At 47.3% G+C, this 21999-nt stretch overlaps 8 protein-coding genes across 8 annotated transcripts; 4 read left to right on the plus strand and 4 right to left on the minus strand.

Annotated features, from left to right (window-relative positions):
- Positions 1-24: 24 nt before the first annotated feature.
- On the plus strand, positions 25-911 carry SAMD00019534_081140 (hypothetical protein; the record flags this gene model as incomplete). The annotated part of the gene is made up of 2 exons (XM_012896574.1): positions 25-51; positions 147-911. The coding sequence occupies 2 exons, from the start codon at positions 25-27 to the stop codon at positions 909-911; spliced, it is 792 nt and encodes a 263-aa protein (XP_012752028.1).
- Positions 912-2394: 1483 nt separating this feature from the next.
- SAMD00019534_081150 (hypothetical protein) lies at positions 2395-5800 on the minus strand (the record flags this gene model as incomplete). Its single annotated transcript, XM_012896575.1, has 2 exons — positions 2395-3613; positions 3681-5800. 2 exons carry the CDS (start codon positions 5798-5800, stop codon positions 2395-2397), a joined length of 3339 nt encoding a protein of 1112 aa, XP_012752029.1.
- Positions 5801-6451: 651 nt separating this feature from the next.
- SAMD00019534_081160 (hypothetical protein) lies at positions 6452-6860 on the minus strand (the record flags this gene model as incomplete). Its single annotated transcript, XM_012896576.1, has 3 exons — positions 6452-6569; positions 6674-6762; positions 6840-6860. The coding sequence occupies 3 exons, from the start codon at positions 6858-6860 to the stop codon at positions 6452-6454; spliced, it is 228 nt and encodes a 75-aa protein (XP_012752030.1).
- Positions 6861-7617: 757 nt separating this feature from the next.
- Positions 7618-10341, minus strand: SAMD00019534_081170 (hypothetical protein; the record flags this gene model as incomplete). Its single annotated transcript, XM_012896577.1, has 2 exons — positions 7618-7948; positions 8027-10341. 2 exons carry the CDS (start codon positions 10339-10341, stop codon positions 7618-7620), a joined length of 2646 nt encoding a protein of 881 aa, XP_012752031.1.
- Positions 10342-11412: 1071 nt separating this feature from the next.
- SAMD00019534_081180 (hypothetical protein) lies at positions 11413-15741 on the plus strand (the record flags this gene model as incomplete). Its single annotated transcript, XM_012896578.1, has 6 exons — positions 11413-11721; positions 11806-12196; positions 12374-14112; positions 14185-15176; positions 15315-15467; positions 15636-15741. Coding segments are annotated over 6 exons (3690 nt in total), but the record flags the coding sequence as incomplete, so codon positions are not given.
- A 979-nt stretch (positions 15742-16720) lies between these two features.
- SAMD00019534_081190 (hypothetical protein) lies at positions 16721-17221 on the plus strand (the record flags this gene model as incomplete). The annotated part of the gene is made up of 1 exon (XM_012896579.1): positions 16721-17221. The coding sequence occupies one exon, from the start codon at positions 16721-16723 to the stop codon at positions 17219-17221; it is 501 nt and encodes a 166-aa protein (XP_012752033.1).
- A 218-nt stretch (positions 17222-17439) lies between these two features.
- On the minus strand, positions 17440-19498 carry SAMD00019534_081200 (hypothetical protein; the record flags this gene model as incomplete). Its single annotated transcript, XM_012896580.1, has 3 exons — positions 17440-19132; positions 19214-19334; positions 19402-19498. 3 exons carry the CDS (start codon positions 19496-19498, stop codon positions 17440-17442), a joined length of 1911 nt encoding a protein of 636 aa, XP_012752034.1.
- A 1617-nt stretch (positions 19499-21115) lies between these two features.
- On the plus strand, positions 21116-21713 carry SAMD00019534_081210 (hypothetical protein; the record flags this gene model as incomplete). The annotated part of the gene is made up of 2 exons (XM_012896581.1): positions 21116-21566; positions 21657-21713. Coding segments are annotated over 2 exons (508 nt in total), but the record flags the coding sequence as incomplete, so codon positions are not given.
- Positions 21714-21999: the final 286 nt, after the last annotated feature.

Here is a 21999-nt window from a genome sequence, read left to right on the forward strand (position 1 = left end):
GATGATTGACWGATGGTCTAATAGATGGATTCACAGATGGGTTTACCGATGGTCTGATCGAAGGATTCACCGATGGATTGACTGATGGATTGACTGAAGGATTGACCGATGGATTGACCGATGGATTGACTGATGGTCTGATTGAGGGATTGACAGATGGATTGACCGATGGATTGACTGATGGTCTAATAGATGGATTCACCGATGGATTGACCGATGGTCTGATCGATGGATTGACAGAGGGATTGACTGATGGATTGACTGATGGTCTGATTGAGGGATTGACGGAAGGATTGACAGATGGTCTAATCGAAGGATTGACAGATGGATTGACTGATGGTCTGATAGAGGGGTTCACAGATGGATTGACCGATGGTCTGATCGATGGATTGACGGAGGGATTCACCGATGGTCTGATTGAGGGATTGACGGAGGGATTCACCGATGGTCTGACCGAGGGATTCACCGATGGATTGACCGATGGTCTGATCGAAGGATTGACAGAGGGATTGACTGATGGTCTGATCGATGGATTGACTGATGGTCTGATGGAGGGATTCACCGAAGGTCTGGTCGATGGATTGACAGAGGGATTCACCGAAGGATTGACAGATGGATTGACGGATGGTCTGATAGATGGATTCACCGATGGATTGACTGATGGTCTGACCGATGGATTGACAGATGGTCTGACCGATGGATTGACAGAGGGATTGACGGATGGTCTGGTCGAGGGATTCACCGAGGGATTAACCGATGGATTGACTGATGGATTGATCGATGGATTAACTGATGGATTGACAGAAGGTCTGGTCGATGGATTGACTGATGGATTCACTGATGGATTCACTGATGGATTCACTGATGGGTTCACTGATGGATTGACTGATGGATTGACTGATGGGGAGTAATAATATTCAACGTCCTCTTCTTGGACAGGAATAGTGGGCTCCTCGACATTGACATGATCAAACACAATTGCATCGGACTGGACTGGTTCCCAATAGAATGAAGATGGATCACTCCTCAGAGCTGATTGAATCTCAGCAACCACAATCTTTGTCCTGTACTCTAATGATACCTCCTTCGTCTCTGCATTACAGCCAGCCATAATAATTAAAATGGCAATGAATGCCAAGGGGATAATCCCAACCTTGGACTTAATAATGGTCATTGGTAATAATAATAACTAATTAATAAATGATAATAATAATATTAAAAAAAATAATAATGATGTGTGATTGATATTGATTAAAGTATTATTGGTTGATTGATTGATTGGTTGATTGATTGGTTGGTTAAATAAATAGTATACTATTGTCGACCTGGTCAAATGATCAACAAATAAAAGTACGACTTTGATTGTGATGTCTACGTGTTTACTGACTTAAAGTAAATATAGATATATTTGTGAAGTAGTGATGGGAAAATCTGAATGCTCTCTCTCTCATATGCAACAAGGAGAAGTCAAATGACAAGTAGTAGTTTATCAATATTATATGATTGTTGTGTTGTTGGTTATAAAGATGATGATGACGACGAAGGTTCTGGATCTCTCTAGCGACTGACTGTCGGTGATGATTGACAAAGATGGCTCAACCATTGATCATTCACTTCACCTTGCTAAATGAAGTATGTTTGAGAGATGAATATGTTCCAAGGCGAGGGCCTTGGAGGTTGATCTCCCTTAAAGGGTGAATGATCATTACCCCTTTTGAAACGTGGCTGGCCCCTTCTTTAACACACGTTTCCCTCATTTGAGTCAACACTGGCTACATACCTCGCAAAGATTGTCATCATTGTCATTGTTATGCGCACTCTAAAGTTAACAAACGATCACTGGGGTATGTTTGAAAACCATGTCTTCAGTATCTAGGATTGGGAACGAGTGCGATCAGGTCATCCTCCAGAGTCCATCCATGCATTCAATTTTGCAAATCAGTGACTTCCAAAGCATGTAACACACATTGGCATTCAATCAATTCTCTGTTCCGGAACAGAGAGATAATAGGTTTTGGAGCTCATGGTTATAATAATACGATGATGTCACATAGACCAAAGGACCCTTCCCAATCTATTTTTGTTTCCAAAATATCTAAACTTCGACGAAGATTGGTGTCATTCGGAGGAAACGACACTTATTGGGGGGTACCTGCCCTCAATAAGGGGCGGAGGTCGACTCGACCTAGGTCCACAATCAATGATGCAAGAGTTGGGCATTGACCCATGAGGTGTCTGAAAGTTGTCTGTTGAATGAACAAACGAATGAAATAAACGAATGAATGAATGAATGAATGAATGTGGAGGTGTTTAATGATTGGTTGTTTGATTGATTGAATGATTGCAAGTGAAATAATGAAGAAAGAAGAAGACTGCTGATAGAACAGTCCTTGTTTAGCTTCTGACGACCATTTTGTCCAACTCTCTGGAGATCTCTGCCTTGTAGTCCATAAAGTCTCCGTCGTACTTGGTGACGGTGCCATTCTTCTTGACGACCCAGATCTCGTTGGCGACCAGGTTGATCAGATGCTGGTTGTGAGAGATGAGGACGACGCCACCCTCAAACTCGTTGATGCCCTCGGCCAGCGCCTCAATGGCGTCGATGTCCAAATGGTTGGTTGGCTCGTCCAGCAGCAAGATGTGTGGCGCGGCCCACGCCAGCTCGGCGAGAATGACACGCGACTTTTGGCCTCCCGACAGCGTGGTGATCTTGTGCAGGGGCAGGTTGTTACAGATACCAAAGCGACCCAGATGGTTGCGGATGTTCTGGATGGGTGGGTTGCTGAACTTGGTCTGGAAGTACTCAATGGGCGTCTGATCAGTGTTGAGCTGGTCGACAAAGTGCTGCGAGAAACGAGCCACACGGCACTTTCTGCTGCGCTCGATGTAGCCCTCGGTCTCTGACAGCTCGCCAGCCAGCAGCTTGATGAGGGTGGACTTGCCCACACCGTTCATTCCGACCAGGGCGATCTTGTTGTCCATGTCGACACCAATCTCCAGGTTCTTGAACATGACGGGACGGCCTGGGTAGCCAAACGACACGTTGTGGAAACGCAACAGGGGAGGCGTCAGTCTGCTCTCGGGCTCGGGGAAGCTGACCACCAGCGACTTGTCATCGACGTCCACCTTGACCAGCTCGACCTTCTCGAGCTTCTTCTTGCGCTGTGCTGCCATCTTGGCGTTTGTGTTGGTCTTGTTGGCGTTGATAAAGTCCTTCTCCTTCTTCATCTTGCGCTGCTGCTTCTCGAGCTTGTTGAGCGTGGTCTTTTGTGCCACGTCGCGCTGCTTGACAAAGTCGTCGTAGTTGCCACGGTATTGGTCGAGACGCTGATCGTGGATGTGGATAATATTGTCGACGACCTCATTCAGGAAGGTGGCTTCGTGAGACACGACCAACAGGGTCCTGTCCCATGAGAACAGGTACTTCTCGAGCCACACGCATGCGTGCAGATCCAAATGGTTAGAAGGCTCATCGAGCAACAGCACCTCTGGCTTACAGAACAGTGCTCTAGCCAGTGCAATTCTCATTCTCCAACCTCCAGAGTAGTCCTTCGATGGTTTAGTAGAGATCTCCTCCAATGTGAATCCAAGACCAACCAAGATTGATGATGCTCTGTTTGATTGATGTGGTTAGTATGATCGCGAATGAATGGTTGTCCGTCACAACAACAACAACATACCTTGCTTGTGCCTTGTCTGAATCAATCTCCTTCAGACGCTCGTAGATGTCACGAAGGTTGTAGTTTCTCTTCTCGCGTGGATCGTACTGCCATGATGGGTTCTCATTGTCCAGACGATTGAGCTCCTTCTCCTCAGCCATGAGCCATGTGCGCTCCTCATCGGCATTCAACACACAGGTCAGTGGTGTGTTGTCATCACCGACGACCTCCTGCTCGACGTAGAGCACACGCAGATGTGGCGCGATGGTGATCTCGTCACGCATGGCGATCTTCTTGACAAGAGTGGACTTGCCAATACCGTTCCTGCCAACGAAACCATACTTCTGGCCGTAGGCCAGCGTCAGGTTGGCGCCTTGCAGCAGAATCCTGCCTGGAACAGACATGGTGAGGTTGTCGATCTTGATGTCGTTTCCGATCTGGCTGCGCAGGCCAGCACTGGTGCGCAAATGGACAAAGTCGGGTGGGTTGCGGCCCTCGATGTCGTCAATATCCACGTTGTCATAGTCAATCTCGACGGCGTTCTTCTTCTTGAGCTCCTCGAACTGGTCCTCCTCCTCAGCGTCACGCTTCTTCTTTGCCTTCACCTTCTTGGCTTCCAGCTTGGCCGCCTTCTTTGCTGCCTTGGCCGCCTTGATCTCTGCCAGTGTCATTTGCTTTGGAGTCTCTTCCTCCTCGTCTTCATTCTCCTCCTCCTCCTCAGGCTCTTCCTCGGGCTCCTCTTCTTCCTCCTCCTCGACATGCTTGGACTTGCCCTTGCCCTTCTTTCCTTTAACTGAGAGGTTGGACATCTTCTTGGTGACTTCCTCTTCCTCATCCTCCTCGTCATCGTCGTGAGCGTGCTTGCTGCCCTTCTTCTTGTCCTTCTTGGAGACCTTCATGACTGGCTGCGGGATCTCCTCCTCATCTTCGACCTCATCCTCATCTTCCTCTTGGGCATGCTTGCTGCCCTTCTTCTTGTCCTTCTTGGAGGTCTTCTTGACTGGTTGTGGGATATCCTCGACCTCCTCCTCCTCTTCCTCCTCCTCGACGTGCTTGGCAGCAGCACCCTTTTTCTTGTCCTTCTTGCCACCCTTCTTGGCGGGCTGTGGAATGTCCTCGACCTCCTCCTCCTCGTCGTCCTCCTCGATGTGCTTTCCACCCTTCTTCTTGTCGCTCTTGCCGCCCTTCTTGACTGGCTGTGGGATGTCCTCGACCTCCTCTTCATCTTCGTCGTCATCCACATGCTTTCCACCCTTCTTCTTGTCCTTCTTGGCGGCGCCTCCCTTCTTGACTGGCTGTGGGATGTCCTCTACCTCCTCCTCTTCGTCATCATCATCGATCTGTTGCTTGCCACCCTTCTTCTTGTCCTTCTTGGCGGCGCCTCCCTTCTTGACTGGTTGTGGGATGTCCTCTACCTCCTCTTCCTCCTCATCTGACTCGACATGCTTGCCGCCCTTCTTCTTGTCCTTCTTGGCAGCGCCTCCCTTCTTGACTGGTTTTGGGATATCCTCGACGTCGTCCTCATCATCATCATCGACCTGTTGTTTACCTGCGCCGCCCTTCTTCTTGTCGTTCTTGGCTGCGCCGCCCTTCTTGACTGGCTGTGGGATGTCCTCGACGTCGTCCTCGTCTGACTCGATATGCTTGCCACCCTTCTTCTTGTCATTCTTGCCACCTTTCTTGACTGGCTGTGGGAGGTCCTCGACGTCGTCCTCATCAGACTCGGCATGCTTGGCACCGCCCTTCTTCTTGTCATTCTTGCCACCCTTCTTTGCTGGCTGTGGGATGTTGTCCTCGATATCATCATCGTCGTCATGCTGCTGCTTTCCACCCTTCTTCTTATCATTCTTGCCACCCTTCTTTGCTGGTTGTGGCAGGGCTATCTCTTCGACGGCATCATCATCATCGTCGTGTTGTTGCTGCTTGCCACCTTTCTTCTTATTATTTTGTACTGGTGCTGGTGCAGCTACAGGCTTCTTTTCCAGCTCTTCATCACTGTCATCACCTCTATTCTTCTTTCCTCCCTTCTTCTGTGGCTGTTGCTTTGCTTGCTTCTTATCTGGTTGTGGGATGTTATCGACAATGTCATCATCGTCATCAAACTGTTGACCCTTTCCCTTTTTCTTATCTTTAGGTGCCATTTATAGTTTGTTATAACTATATAATTATATATGTATAAGTATATATGTTTGTTTGTGTTGTGCACTAGACAACCCTTTTATCCACTTTCAAAGTTGAAAGTTGTGTGAATGATGATTGATGAGGATCAAGTCAAACCTTCGTTTTTTCTCTCTTTTCAAACATAAAATTGAATAAAATTTAATTAAAGAGTCGTCTATCCTCCATTAATCAAGAGTGTATGAATCTGGACAACAACATTGTTATTCAAAGATATATAAAGTGGTACCATTACCTTATTTGTAGATGAGGGATCTATATATATCTGTTAAATTTAGAGGAATTACTTATACTAACGGTCCTCCCACTCACCTTGACTTTGTCGTTTGAACCAAAGGATTGGTTATCTCATCCTCACGGGAAGTAGTACATGATCATGTCCCCATAAAATATCACATGTGACTATTCGTCGCAACCAACTCACTCCACTCAACTCCAATCAATCAATCAAATCAATCTACCAAAGAAGGACTATAGGGTAAACCTATCATCATTGAAGGAAGGTTTATAATTTATATTTTATATTTATATTACATTTAATGGATAATGACCATTGGTGATATTGTAACAAGAATAGATTGATCATCCAATCAAATATTTGATTGATTGACTGATTACTTGCGAAGGTAGAGTCCCTTGTCAATCTGGTTGTAGAAGCCAGTCGATGTTTTCCTTTCGATCAGCTTGGGGTTGTCAAAGCTGGCCCAGAGCATCTGTCCCTTTCTGGTTACACTATAACAATTGTAAAGTTAAGGAGAAGTATAAGATGAAGAAGTGAAAGTGGTATTGTTAGGAATGTATTATTGAATGGATTGATGGATGGAGATAGAACATACCTAATATCATTGTCGGTGGTCATCTTCCTGTATCCAAAACCAACTGTGAATGCTCCAGCAGTTCCAAGGATGATGAACAAAGGGATCAACTAATATTATTTAGTTTGTCAAACAATGAGTTAGATATCAACTATTTTATAATTGATGATGGTATATTTATACATACAGATGGATCAAACTTAGCCATGTTGTTATATTAGAGTATGTTATTTGTATAAAGTTATAAATGTATATATGTTGGTTAGTTATTGGATTGGAATGAGAAATGGAAAGAATACAAGGTTGTTGTTATTAAATGGATGAGGTGAGGGGAGGTGAGAGGAAAGAAGAAGAGGTGTACAGTTGAGAATCAAAGTTGGAAGGACTCATCAACAAACAACATTAAGATTAATTAAATGGGCAATATTAACTTAAGTTAATTAATATCTCTTGAACGCAACTTTCCTTTATGTAACGTAGTTATCAATTTCGATTAAATTAAATTGAGTGACTTCTCTTGAGACCATCCACTCATTCATTCTACAACCATGTTCAATTTGAAATATCCTAATTAATAGAGGCACATAGTGGCATTGCACTGGTCTATCTGTCTTTCCGCCAGCTAGGCAAATGGACTGTTGGGCCAAATGGTACTAAGTGAGTGATCACATGATCTCACCCACACACCACACCATTCAATCAATCAATCAACAGTCACCACACACAATCAATCAAAATATCTGTTTCAATTTAGAGACCACCTCTCAATTGCAATGAATGAATGGATGGATAAAGAGATAAAGATGTGTTATGTCGCCAAATGTTTGATTGGCGCGCAAGGTATACTGTGCCCTTGTATGTTTAATGTAACAGTAGTAGGCGCGGCAAAGTGCCTTTGTAGCGTTGCCAACAAATCGGTAACGCAACAGGAAAGAAGGAAGAGGAAGAGGAGGTATAATATATCTTTACATGATGGTTGGAGTGGTGTGCACTTTCTTGGTGAGGTACTGGTCGATCTGGAATGTAGATGATGATGATGGCGACTTGGTATGTTTCTTGTTGTTGTTGCTACTATGCTTGTTGTTTGGTGTGCCATGCGTTGTCTTTAGTTTCTTCTGTGAGAGTGGCGAGGACAGTGTCACGCTGGAAGGTGTAGTGTGTGCCACAACACCACCGCCGTCACCGCCATTGTGTTGTTGGACAGAGCTATCGCCTCCGTGTCCAAAACTGCTGCTGCCGGCCTGGTGTCCATTGGCCTGTGGGTTCTTTGTAATGAAGTTGTTGTAGTCTGTTATCCTGGAGAAGTTGATTGATTGATTGGAGCGAGTTAGTGTCGTGTTTGGCGCACTCCTTTGGACCTCGTCCTCGACATACTTTGTCATCTTGTCAAAGCTGGTGTTGCAGTCTGCATAGGACGACTGGGTAACATCGCCGTGCTGCTCCGTCTTGCGTTTGTGCGCTTGGTTTGGTGTTCGGTCAGAGTCCAGAACGGTGTGCGTGGATGGGGTGTTGGGTGAAGGTGATTGGGAAGCGTGGATCGTCGATGATGGCATTATGTCCACATTGATCATCGGGATATTGTTGTTGCTCGATGTGTCCTTGGCCTGTGAATGATGTGCTGGTGCTGGTGCTGATGCTTGTGGTAAGTCTGAAGATGATGTTGGTGGATTGACGATATCGATATCGATGATTGATTGTGTTTGTGTTTGTGATTGTGATTGGGATGCATTGTTGGATGTGGATGAGGTTGAGGTGGAAGGTGATGATTGTGTAATGTTATTACTATCTTTGCTATTACTATTGATATTGCTACTGCTAATGTTGCCGCCACTGCCGCTGTTGTCGTTTCCATGTTGTCCAACTTGTTGTTGTTGTTGTTGGAGTTGCTGTCTATGTTGTTGTAAATGTTGTTGTCGTTGCTGTTCTTGTTGCTCTTGCAGTTGCTTCTGTTGCTTCAGGTACTTGATCCTGAGCTCCTTGTCCACAGGGACTATGTCGATGTATGTGGCACCGTAGAGGCCGACGCGTGCGCGTCCAAACACTGGCGGCAGGTTGGGTCCGATGAACAGACATCCGTTGTTGACGGATGGGTAGATCGGCTTGCCCTGGCCATCCATCTTGGGCTGCAGCTGCAGCGAGTAGTGTGCGCTGCTATATGGGTTGACGTTGACTGGCGGACGCTTGCCACCGTTGAGCGATGGCTGGTAGCGAGCGGACCTCTGTACGCGGATGGTGGTGCGGCCGTTTGCATTGCTGACCACCTGCTCGTCACTACTCCCCTCGTCGTCTTCGTCGTCGGCGTAGTACTCGGACGACGTGGGCACCGCCATTGAGTTGTAGTAGCGTGCCGCCGCCTCCTCTTTCTCGCGTATCAGTTGTTGCTCCAGGCGGTCGTGCGATGACTGCTCTGATTCCATGCGGTCCAGCTCATCCATTGACTCAGTCTTGATCGAGGGCGACGAGTTCATCTCGTTAGAGTAGATCTTCTCCAGAGTGGGAGAGGGGAACTGGCCGGGCTTGCATATAAAGTGTCGGTAGCCCTCCTGGCGTGCCTTGCCGTTGCCAATGATCAGTGGCTGCTGCTCCTTATTTACAAACACTGGACCGGGATAGTTGTGCGGCAGACCGACCACGACGCTGCTGGTCTCCTCAGCTTCGGCTGCCTCGCGGTCCTCGGCGGTGGCACGATCCTTCTTCTTGCGAGGCTGCGTCGGCGGTGACGACACGAGGTTCTCCTCAGGCTCGAGCAGCTTGACCTGGGCCAGCTCTCGCAGCTTGCTGTATATCTGTTGGACGACGGCAAAGTGATCCTTCTTGAGCCTCTCACGCTTCTTTAGCATCTCCAGCAGGGTCCTGGCGCGCTCAAACTCCTGGCGCAATGTGTTCATCTTGTTGAAAGAGGCCTGGTCGTTCTTCCTGGCCTTCTTCTGCTTCAGCTCGACCTCGCGTGGGCGGAACGCCTTGTAAGGTGATGGATCCTCACGGTCGGGAGGCCGCAGAAGCCTGCGTATCAGTGTGGAGCGGGTCTTGCGCTTCTCCATCCAATAGGTGTGCAATGCCTGCGCGACATTTGGCTTCATTCCCTTGCATATCTGTTCGGCTTTGGCAACGTCGCATTGACCATGGTTGTACAACTCCTTCTCGAACTTATCAATGATGGTCTCGAAGCGGTCAAGTGTGAGCGCGGAGTTGGCCGCATGGCCGCGCTTGTTGGCGGCGGCATTTGTTTCCGAGGCGCCCGCGCCCTGATTCAGTGTGCTGACAAAGTGCTCGTCGTCGCTGTCCAAGTCGTATTCGGTGGTGAGGTTGAGCTCGTCGTCGTTGAGCATCTTGTACAGCACATAGGTCGATCCCATGTGGTAGGGGTGGGGGTTCTCCGCCGTGTCGTAGCCGTCGACCACCTTGACGACGGGAATGGGGATCTCGGGCAGGTCCTCGTGGCGCATCTTCATCGACGCCTGGATGATCTCCTGGATGTGCAGCTCGCTCTCCTCATTGCTCTCCATGCCCGTGGGCATGATGGGCACGGATCGCTGTGTCTCGTCATCCTCTATCTCTGTCCAGACGATTGGCAGTGGCTTGGCGACATCGATCGGACGTGGTCTGAATGAGATTCGAGAGACCTGTCTAGACTGCAGCGAGTCCTGTGTCGTCGCGTTGGATGCGGACGAATGTCTTCGTAAACTCATTCTTCAAGGTCGGGTCGCCTGATGGATGGATGGCGTCGCGTCGCGATCCAAGGTCTTGTAGTCGTCGTCGTCCTACGTCTTGTTTGGATTGCCAAGTTTGGAAGTGATTGTGTTTTTGTCTGAGTTTGCAAAGTGTGTGGTGTGTGTGAGTGATCAAACTCCATCATCATGTGTAACGTTACAGTCATTTTGAAAATTTCCAATTTTTTCCCAACCAACAACATTGCACACACTCCTCAACAACTTTCTCTCGCGTCGCACAAGATTGGATGTTGTTGGCGCTGTTGCGCCAATGAGTCGCGACTACCTACATGAATGGCTGTAGCTGCCAAGCAGCAATGTGAATGTCCTTTACTCTCTATATTTATATCTATATAAATTTAAAAATAAATACAAGACTCTTTCTCTCTAAAATATATATATAAATTTAAACTATCCTATATTAATAATGTGTTGCGCACCAATGTGTAGCGCAGAGAGTGAAGAAGGTGAATGTTGCTCTTATTTGATGTTCAGAGTACAATAATATTTACAAAGGTATTTAATGAGTATGTTCAAAATTACGCCAAGTCGCAATTCAATGCGAGATGCTGCTGTGTTGTGTGGAGAGAGTTGGAGTTGCGTTGAGTTGTGCGTGAGGTTGGTTTGTTGTGTGAGAGAGGAGTGAGAAGTCGTAACAACAAGCTCGTTCTCTCCAAATTTGTTTTTTTTTTATGTGAGTGTTTGGCGATTTGTTTGTTGGATGTTGGCTGGAAGGATGTTGTTTGTTTGTTAGTTTGAAACTACCACTCACACCATAACAATTGAAATTAAAAATAAAAAAAAGAATTCAATTAAAGTGGGTTGGTGAGTGGTTGTTTGTGACGGTTAACCACACCTTGACTATATTTGAACTTCAAGATCTGGAAGTTCAGGTCCCACTACACTTCATTCAACCCTCAACCCTTGCTCATCTCTCGAAAAGACACAACCTTTTGAAGTATCTCTCTCTACATTCGATTGTTGATCAATTACATATATATATATATATACATACATATATACATACTATATATACAATCATCCGATTGATTGATTGATCGAGTCAGGGAGCGTAGTCTAGTCAAGTCAAAGTCAAAGCAAAGAAGGAAGAAGATGTACTTTGCATTTGGATGGCCAAAGACTTATGCCAGTGGCATTGGCGATACGTTTGTGGATGTTGCTCATAATGTTGATGGTACACTCTTGGCATTGTTGTCTGCCACTGCACTCAGTGTTTGGAGCGGTGACCAACATCGCGTTCATCTTGGTTACATCATTCGCTCTGAAGACTCTATCAACAAGTTTGGAAGGAATGAGCGACTAACATGGTGTCCCGATTCATCTGCCATTGCAATTGTCGTAAGTAACAAGTACTACATACTCAGATTGAATGATTGAATGAATGAATGATTGACATCATCAAACAATCAAACAAACAAACAGACTTCATTGGGATACATATTGGTATATATTATAGAAAGGGACTATGTTGATGTGATGCAACTTAGATTCCGCGATCATCATCACAATACATCATTGGACAAACGTCGTGTGGCTATCAAGTTCTCTTCATCGTTCAAGCCTAGCACACTGGGCGCAATCTGCATCACTGGCAATGCGGAGTACATATTTATATTCACTCGCGAGGGATACCTCGTGCGATCATCATGGACGGGCGAGCTCATCAGTCAGTTCTCCCTGGACATCGTACCTTTCGACGACGACCCAACCAACCCAGCCACAGGCGGCAACACTCTGCCCAAGGCACATTTGATCGTGGCGTCGGTGCACTACACCTCGGCCTTCCCGACGTTTGGCCTGGTTTTTGAGGGGGGCGCGTCGGCCATTCTCAAGAAGCGCAGCAAAGACAGGCTCAGGGGATACTGGCTGTCCAAGCGCAACAGTGTGGCAGTCGCGCTCAATGCCAAGCATCGACTGGTCGCTGTCGGACTGTCCAACGGACAGGTGGAGATATATAGAATGCCCGCCCCGGCTGTGGTCGATCCCGCATCGGGCGATGGCACAACCAATGGCGCAAAGCAACACGAACCACAGGACTGCCAGCTACTGCGAACATTCTCGCTGTTCCAGTTCCGCGAGGTCACGCCCGATGAGATCGGACCGATCTCAAAGATGAGTTGGACGTCCGACGGCAACTGTCTCGCCGTCGGATGGCGCAACAGAGGTCTGTGCATCTGGTCCGTCTATGGGTGCAAGCTGACATGCACAATCCCGCAGATGCATGATGGTGCCAGTCGCTTCGCCGAGCCATGTCGCGAGGGCGTGCTGTCATTCAGCTGGGGGCCCGAGGGCTACCATCTGATATTGCTGTCGAGTGGCAACGAGCCGGGTGAGTTCCTGCAGCTCACATTCCTCAAGGCCAGCCTGTCGGCCAATCCCAACCTCAACTACTCGGAGCGAATCATACTGCAGACGGAGGACCGTCTCATGCTGTTGAACTACAAGGGCAAGGAGCTGGGTGACATCAGATGGAAGCATCTTCAGATCCCCTCGATCTACCTCAATGACAACTGGCCAATCAAACATATTGCCCTGTCTCGCGACCGTTCACAACTGGCTGTCGCGGGCAGGAAGGGCGTCATTTTGTACAACTCACTGTCGAAGCGATGGAAGATGTTTGGCGATCGCACTCAGGAGCAGGAGATCGAGAGTTTGGGCCTGACATGGTACAAGCACACAATCATCATTGCGAACCAGGTACACATAGACAATGGCAAGCGACACGAGTTCCTTGTATACCCAAAGCAACATCTTGACCAGACGAGCCTTCACTACAAGGGCGGCATCCCTGGCAATCAGACACCATTGCTCATCGATTGCAATGACGCACATCTCGCCCTGCTCACAAGCGAGTCGTTCTTTTACCTGTACCGTATCTCTGAGCAGCACAGCCCATCGTCACTCGACATGACCATCATCCACGTGCTGTCCATGGCTATCCCCTCACCACCCCTCTCAATCTCACTGCTGCCGCCCATTCAGGTGCCAACAAAAAACCCTGCCACTCAATCAACAACGACACCAACATCACCGCGCAGTGCATCGCTGCGGTCGGCCAGCAGCCACGTCTACTGCCTCATCCTTCACACCAGTGGACGGCTGGTGCTGTCCAACGCAGAGAACGCCGCACAGATTGAGCTGTCACAGAACGTCGAGCAATACTGGTTCACAAACATTTATCGCGAGCGCGACATCATTGGCAACACACTATGGGGCTACGGCCTCAATGGCATCCAAGTATGGTTTCCATTCTCCAGCGAAGAGATCCACGCATCTCGTGTCCTGCATCACAATCGCTCGCTGTCATTTGACAACGAGGTCTATCCCATTGGCTTCTTGAGCGAGCTGGGCGTCATCGTGGGCCTATCACAGGGCATCTCCTACAACTCCTGCTCGCAATACCCCTGCTACGACATACACATCAAGACTCATCCCTTCCTGCATTCGATCCTCAAGCATCTGTTGGAGCGTGGCGGTGCCGAGAAGGCCTGGAGTCTGAGCTCCAAGTTCTACACCATCCCACACTTTACTCACTCACTCGAGCTGTTGCTGCACGAGACCATCTCAGAGAACGACATCAAGCGATCGACCAAGCTAGAGTATGTCGTCAACTTCCTTCAACGATTCCCTCAGTTCCCCGAGGTGTCCATGCGATGCGCCCGAAAGATCGACGCGTCCCTCTGGAAGCACCTCTTCAACTACATCGGCGACCCAGTCGCTCTCTACCAGGTATGTTATTTGATGCACGAATAGAGAGTGGTCATTCCATCCTAACAAACACTCACATGGGCATGAACACAGAAATGCTTGGCTGGCGGTAAGATTGAGATCGCGGCGTCATACTTGAAGATCTTGCAGGTGTTGGAGAGCAATGAGTTCAGCAGGAAGTGCGCCATTGAGATGTTGGAGATTGTGTTGGACTTTGACAATATGGATTTGGCTGGTGACTTGGTTCGCTTCATGGAGCCAGAGGAGGACGAGGAAGAGGAGCAACAACACGATGTCAACGATGACAACAACAAAGTCCCCAAGACTACGGCATTGACACCACAACAGAGACTGCAGCAGACGCAACAGCGAGAGAAACAACGTGCGATTGAACGACAGCAAGTGGACTTTATCATCAGCTCATATGCATCCAAACTGCTAAAGAACAAACTACTGCGAAACTTCTTGCTGTTCTCACGCAAGGTTGGCACGCCAATCACTCAGTTGCTGGCGACCGAAAAGAAGTCCACTATTCTCAGAACCGCGGAGGAGCTGGACATGGCCCTGAACGCGATACATGTACAGTTTTATATCAGCGCGCCAGTGGACGACATCCCGCCATTCTCGCCTGCTGCCATCCTGACGGGCATCTCGACGACGCTGCCCTCGCCCACATCATCGACGTCCTCTCAGGACAATGTGCTGGCGAGCAGCTCAACCGTGGTCGCGCCCATGGGCATTTCCAACAGCAACAGCAACAGCATGAGGAGTAGCAATGGCATGGACCAGATGATTGGCGAGCTCAACCTGGAGGGAGAGGAATCAATATCTCGCTACGAGATGATTGAATCGCTCAAGTCTCGTATTCATATGACGTCAAGTGACCATCCGCTCGTCAGCAGCAGCAGCTCCGAGTCCATCAGCAACCTGGCCAACATGGTCAGTGGTGGCAACTCTGCATTGAGTGCGGCCATATACTCGTTCAAGTCACATCAGTTCATGATTGCCCCGTCCGCCACCAACTTTGATGTCAACGATCCTTCGTTCCTCCAAGACAGCATAGACTCATCCATGGACGATTTGTAGTAAGTGATGATGTCTTGTCGCGGCGAGGCGCACGCGAGCCTTTGACCCAAGTCAAGTCAAGCACATATATATATGATCACTGACCACCCGCCAATCACAACCATTCACTCACTCACCTTCACTAATTCATTTACCAGTTTCCTATTACAAGAACTTACCAACGCCGCATGCCATGAGTGGGTGCTGGTCATTGGCACAGTGCTGCTCAATCCGGCGTTAATAACAAAGATATTGAGGAAGATCCCAAACATCTACGAGAACTACTGCAAGATGCTATCTCACCAGAAACCGTATGTCTGATCGATTTGGATGACATTTCCCATCTTATCTTATATGTGCACATCATAACTAACCGCCCACCGCCACTCACGCACCATGGTCCCGGCTCGCCCCTCCCCTATCCACACACCCCGTCTGTCCACTTTGAACGTGTTCCACTTCCAAACACACTAATATAGTCAAGGCTACTCGCAATTGTTGAAGTTTATCGAAGACACTGTCCACCCGCTGCTTCAAGGTGGAGGTGCCAACCCACCCCGAGGTGGAGGTACGAACGTTCGACAGCAATAACACTCCAATATACTTCAGCCTACAACTTCCCTGAATTGCACCGGTCGTGTGTGTGGTTGTGTAGCCTGGCATGGCTGGGCCTGGCAGACTGGCCGGCCGGTCGTGTGGCACATGTGGCATTACACATTTGCAAATGGAATTCTACAGTTTATGTTAGTTCCATGGCCGTATGAGGAAGGATCTCTTCATGGACGCGCCCAAAGGACGCTTTAGTGTTGTTTGAGGCTGCCAACCTCACATCTGTGGGCCTCATCCAAGACTCATTGCTGTTTCAAGATTGCCCGACCCCCACAAACACATTGTCAAAGATTGTCAAACTGCTTGGACATGTCCATTGTAGTCTGTGTGTGGGGTGTGTGGGGTGTTTGTGTTTGCCGAACGAGTCCGAGGCTTAGGCTGGCCTCACCCCAACACCCCAACACCACACCACAACCCCCACAACTCAACCACATCATCATTGAATTCCTCGTTTACATCTTGCAAAGATATTCATTAATATTAATATGGAGAGTGACCGTTGCTTATTTTCATAAATACTAATTGGGATGATGGAACATTCTCATGTGATCTAAAGATTTAGACTTAAAAGGAATATGTTGGGATCAACTAATCGCGCCAATGATTCCAAACGATGAGTTCAATCATTCCAACTATATATACGCTGTCGACAACAACCTGTTGTTTGTTTATTCTTGGATTACATTAATGAATCGTCAACTCCAAATAATAATAGATAACAATCAATATCAATATATATCAATAAGATATATATCATATCTTATCCAACAATATATTAATTAATTAATTAATTATTATTCTTATTATATTATAGTTTTTTTTTAATTCACAAGTGTAACTTAAATTGATACACCAACCAACCTACTTCTTCCGTTACAAAATGACTTTCACTCCTGTGTCTTCAGTTAAGGACTACTCCAACATGTCGAACACGCAATCCGCGGGTGTGTCACACATGTCCCAGGTCGTGTCCATTCCCATTCCAGCGGCCGCCACAACACTCCACCTCCACCACCACTCCATAATAAATGACAACACAATCATTGAGCTGTACCCAATCAAGAAGGTGCCCAAGAACCCTATCGGACGTCCAAAGTCCAAGCGTGTGGGATACTGTTTCCTGTGCAAGACGACCAACACGCCAGAGTGGCGAAAGGGTGAGAACGGTCAAGACGTCTGCAATGCTTGTGGACTTCGTCAGCGCAAGGAGAGAAGGAACCGTCTGATGCCCCATAACACTGTCGGCAACATTATCAACCCCAACCTCCCAACACTCAGCACCAACGTGGCTGGACAGCACAGCTCCAACACTCATACCATTCCAATCCAATTCCAAACTTTTACACTATACTACGGAGACTCGCCCAAGCTTGCCTCCACTCCCTACTCCAATCTCAACACAACAACATACTTCCTTGACAATGGACACACTTCCAATCTCAACCCAATCATCTAACATTTACCTGTCTAATATATAGTATAAATATAGAATATATATAATAATATATTAATAAAGAAATTTATCATTCCAAATGTAAATATTCTGTTTCATTCATTGGCCGCATTAAATTTAATGCGGCCACACTCTGTGGTAACTCAGTTTCCGTGTCAAAAGCTCAACGGTGAGGGGGATTTTTGAAGGCGTTTGTTTTGTTTATTCTATTCTATTCTACTCTACTCCTCGTCCGATGATGAATCCTCCTCGACAGGCTCGAACTCGTCAACCTCGATGTTGATGTCACTGAAGAACTGCAGTCTGTAGGATCTGTTGACGCCCTTGTCAAAGGTGGATGGGATCAGGGTGAACTCGTGTGGATGGTCGGGCTTGACGACGATGCGGCAAGCATTGTCGTTCCTGCGCTCCCAGTTTGGTGTCTTGGCAAACAGGTCCTCGTTCTGGAAAGTGAGCGCCTCGCAACGCTTCTCATGATCGTCACGTGTGATCACGATGAAGCCAATGCTCTCGTCGGCCAGTGTTGAATCCTGGATGAGCTGTACAACGAATGCAACGTCCTGGCTGCGATCCTTGGGCAGCTTGATCTTGTACTGTGGGTTGTCAAAGAAGGAGGCGCCGCAGTTGGGACTGCCTCCGGCGGTCTTGCCGACCCAGGTGCCCTTGACGAGCTTGTTCTCCTTCCATTGGCCAGCGATTGGCGAGAATGTGGCCTCCTGGTCGTCAGTGAACAGTGTGATGTGGAAGGCACCCTCCAGTGCCTGGTCGAAAGTGGATGGGATCACGACATAGTGACCGGCGTCCAGCGTCATGGTGGTGCCGTTCTGGCACGATGGCTTGAAGTTGTCGGTCTTGCCCACCTGGCCTCTGAACTCAACAAGACGCTTGCCGACATCGTGTTGCTGGCGCATCACGTAGAAACCGATACTCTTCTCGTGGTCGTCCTGTGACAGGAGCACACAAGCACGTGCGCGCTTGGTCAGAGTGATGGCGTACTGTGGACTCTTGGTCCAATGGAGGAGGGTGATGTCTGAGCCTCCGTTTGTGGTGCTGGTCCACAGATCGTTGATGACGATCTCCTTCCACTGGCAGCTTGGGTCCTTTGGCAAGGGGTAGAGCTCGAGGTTCGATAGCTTGGCAGAGTCAACGTTGAGCTTGTACTTGCCAGTGAAGCCAAAGCTCTCGGCATAGGGGATGATGATGTACTGGCCGGCCTCAAGCTCGATCTTGCAGTCGACGGCTGTGGCGGCGATAGGGCAGATAAAGTTGTCGACCTTCTTGAAGTCGTTGGACGTGTCGAGGATGACTTTTCTGCTGCCATTGTAGAAGGCGCTGTCGTAGTTGATGACAAAGAAGCTGACGCGCTGGTCGGCACCCTCAGGCTGACGCAGCTTGATCATCAGCGACGTGTCTTCGTTCTTGACCGTGAGTAGGTACTGTGTGCACTTGATCCAGTGCGGGTTGTTGGTGAGACTGCCAACGCTGTTCTCGGTGGTCCATACACCGTCCAGGATCAAGCCCTTGAGCACCTCCTTGGGTGGCTCGTTCTTTGTGAACTTGATCTCCAAGCAGATCTCGGGTGGCACCTTGACCTTCTTTCCCTTGCGTGGCTTTGGTGCGTCGGCCTCGGCCTCACCCTCACCCTTCTCGTTCTCGCTCTCGGACGACGACTCCTTCTCGTCGGCGTTCTCATCGGGTCTGGTTGTCTCCTCAGCAGGTGTGCCAACGACTGGACCTTGGTTTCTTGGAGCGCGACGCTTCTTTCCAGAGACGAATGGATACCATTTGGCCTCGCCCTGTGCTGTCAACAAGTCATTTATAGTCAATTTGACGGCGCCAGTGATCTTATCCTTGAAGAACAAGTTCTTTCTCCATCCTTCAATCTCAAGTTCACTGTTTGCAGATGATACACGGCTAAAAGTATGTTTGATGAATGAGTGAGTGTGTGGCCCGCCGTGGCAACAGCCTGTTGCCGTGTTTTGTCAACAAACTTACAAGTCAAAGACATCGACAAAGGTATGATTGGAGAGTGGCTTGGTCTTGACCTCTGACTTCTTTTGAGCCAGCTCACACTTGGCCAATATGAAGTGAGTGGAGCATCCTCTTACTTCTTTGACTAAAGTGATGATGTTCCAAGTGTGTTAGTTTGGAAACATTTCCAGAATACATGGATTGAGACTTACTCTTAACCTCGACTGTTCCAAAGATGTTCTTGTCCTTGATATTGACAACCTCTGTTGTGGTTGTTGTTGTAGTATTGGCAGCAACCTCTGTGGACATTATTATTTATTATTAATATTTATTATTATTGGTTTGTGATTGGAACGTTATGGATTGTTTGAATAATAAATGATTGAATGATTGATTGAGTGAGTGAGTGATTGAGTATATGTACAACAAATAATATTATATTATATTTACAACGATGTGATGATGATGTTTGATTGATAGAATGATTTGTAAAGTTGGAATAACTAACTGATTGATCAGAAGGCAAGTATGTTGAATGAGAGGGAGTGCAGCTAGCTCAAGGCATTAAGAGGTCTATGTTGTGTTCATTGAATAAGCAACAAACAATCAAACAAACAATTATTATTATCATTGTGTTATTGTTAACACCGTTGTAATCACAGAGTGTGGTAGTGGGGCAATGATGGACCCGGCCCCACCAGATCACCCCCTATCCTTGCCCTGTTGTTGACCTCTCCCGACTGTTCAAATAATTAAAGTTCTGTCAATGACCACCACTCCTTTTAAAATTTTGAATTCAAATAACCTCAGGATGGCCTTTGTTGTTGTTGGATGATTGATTAATTGATTAAGTTAGTGTTGTGTGTGTGTGTGAGTGTGTATGTGTGTGTGAATAAGTGTGTGACTTGAATGATTGTTTGATTGATTGATTGACAACCATCTCATTCAAGATGACATTCATATACACACAACACACATTAAATGGGCAATGAGGTCACATGACCCTAGCTATCTATGGAAAGCATGGTCAAAGTTACAAACAAACAAGAAAACATACATACATATAATACCAACCAATGGCATTACCCAATCAATACACAATCGAATATGTACATTGGTATCACATGACGTGACCATCCAGTGTAGCCAGGTCCAACCGATCGAGTTTGCATGCGTGTTCATGAAGTACTTACAAATATATATTATGTTTGATTAATACAAGGTATTACTGTGTTGTTCCACTTTCAATCTCACTTTGATGTCGATCAAGTCATGTGACACGACACACAACAACTCAGTTCTGCAGGGTCTCGATCTTGAATCATCGACCCCAGGCTCGTTACTTTGCCAAGTCACAAGTTCATGTTTTTTTATTACGAGTGTGCTGAATGAAATGAATGAAGTTGGGCGTTATTGAGGTTGAATGCACACATTGGGCAACACCTGACAGACTGAATGAATGACAGAGACAACTCACATTCACGTTTCATTCATTCATTTCATTCAATTACTCAACACTTATACATACATACACACACATAAACCAAGACACCACATCCCTCACACATACATCAATATATTTATATATATATATACACAGACATCAATCAATCAATCAGATCAATCAACAACCCCATTGCATTGCATTGTATTAAGTTTCAATTGTTGTGTTGTGTTGAATTAGTTGTACTGACTGAACACTTATATTTGTGATACATATATACATAATAATAACAACAAAGTTGTGAGAAGAGTTAAGAAGAGAGATATAGATTTATTATATATAATATAAAGTTGAGAGATACATACATTTAAAAAGTATCTTTATTTGATCAACTTATTAGAATTATATTATATATTTAAATACACATACATACATACACATACACATATACACATATACACATACAATCCAATCAATCAAGAATGGTTCAAGGAAAGGATAATAAAGAAGTGGCAATTGACACAAAGAAGATCAATGGAGGCGCAAAGATCACAAGTGGTGGCGGCCCATCGATGACCAAACAGAAGACACAGAGCGCCTCGTCGCCAGCCGGTGGCTCACCACTGATCGGCACCAAGCAAGACAATGGCAGCGGCAGCAGCGGCAGTGGCAGTGGCGCACGCAGACCCGTAGTCACGTTCGAGCAGATAAGGATGATCAGAGAGGTCACTGGCTGGACCTCCGAGGAGGACATCAGTCGCGCCATCGAAGAGTGCGGCTTTGATGTCGACAAGACCATCACTTACATTGTCGAGGGTGTCATCTCGGCGACCTCTGGCCGTTGGGAGGAGGTCGGAAAGAAGGAGAAGCCCAAGGAGTCTGGCGTACGTGGCGCATCAAAGAAGGATAAAGATGGATTGAGGGCTGATAAAGGTATGTTGAGCAATCGGGTCACGTCAGCTGATCATGATTATGTCATGTCACGTGATGACTCTAACACACACCCACCTTTGCACTCTTTAGATGGCGATCATAGAAAGAACAAGTCCGGTGACTTTAGGTCGAACGGCAAGTCCAATGGTGACTCCTCCCCACAGACCAAGCCACAAAAGAGACTGCTGCAGCCACATCAGCAGCCACAGCTGGGCGGAAAGAAGGGACCAAACTCCCCATCGACTCTGACGCCGGCTGCACCAGACTCTGCGCTCGGTGCATCGGCAGCGGCAGCAGCAGCAACTCCATCTTCCACCTCTACAGCAACCTCCTCTTCCTCATCCTCCACCTCATCCACAAAGCCGACGACGACGACCGGCCACAACTCCTCCTCTGCTTCTTCACAATCATCATCTACTTCCGCCTCGAGCGC

This window comes from Acytostelium subglobosum (assembly GCF_000787575.1).
Source record: "Acytostelium subglobosum LB1 DNA, scaffold: scaffold17, whole genome shotgun sequence".
NCBI lineage: Eukaryota > Evosea > Eumycetozoa > Acytosteliales > Acytosteliaceae > Acytostelium > Acytostelium subglobosum.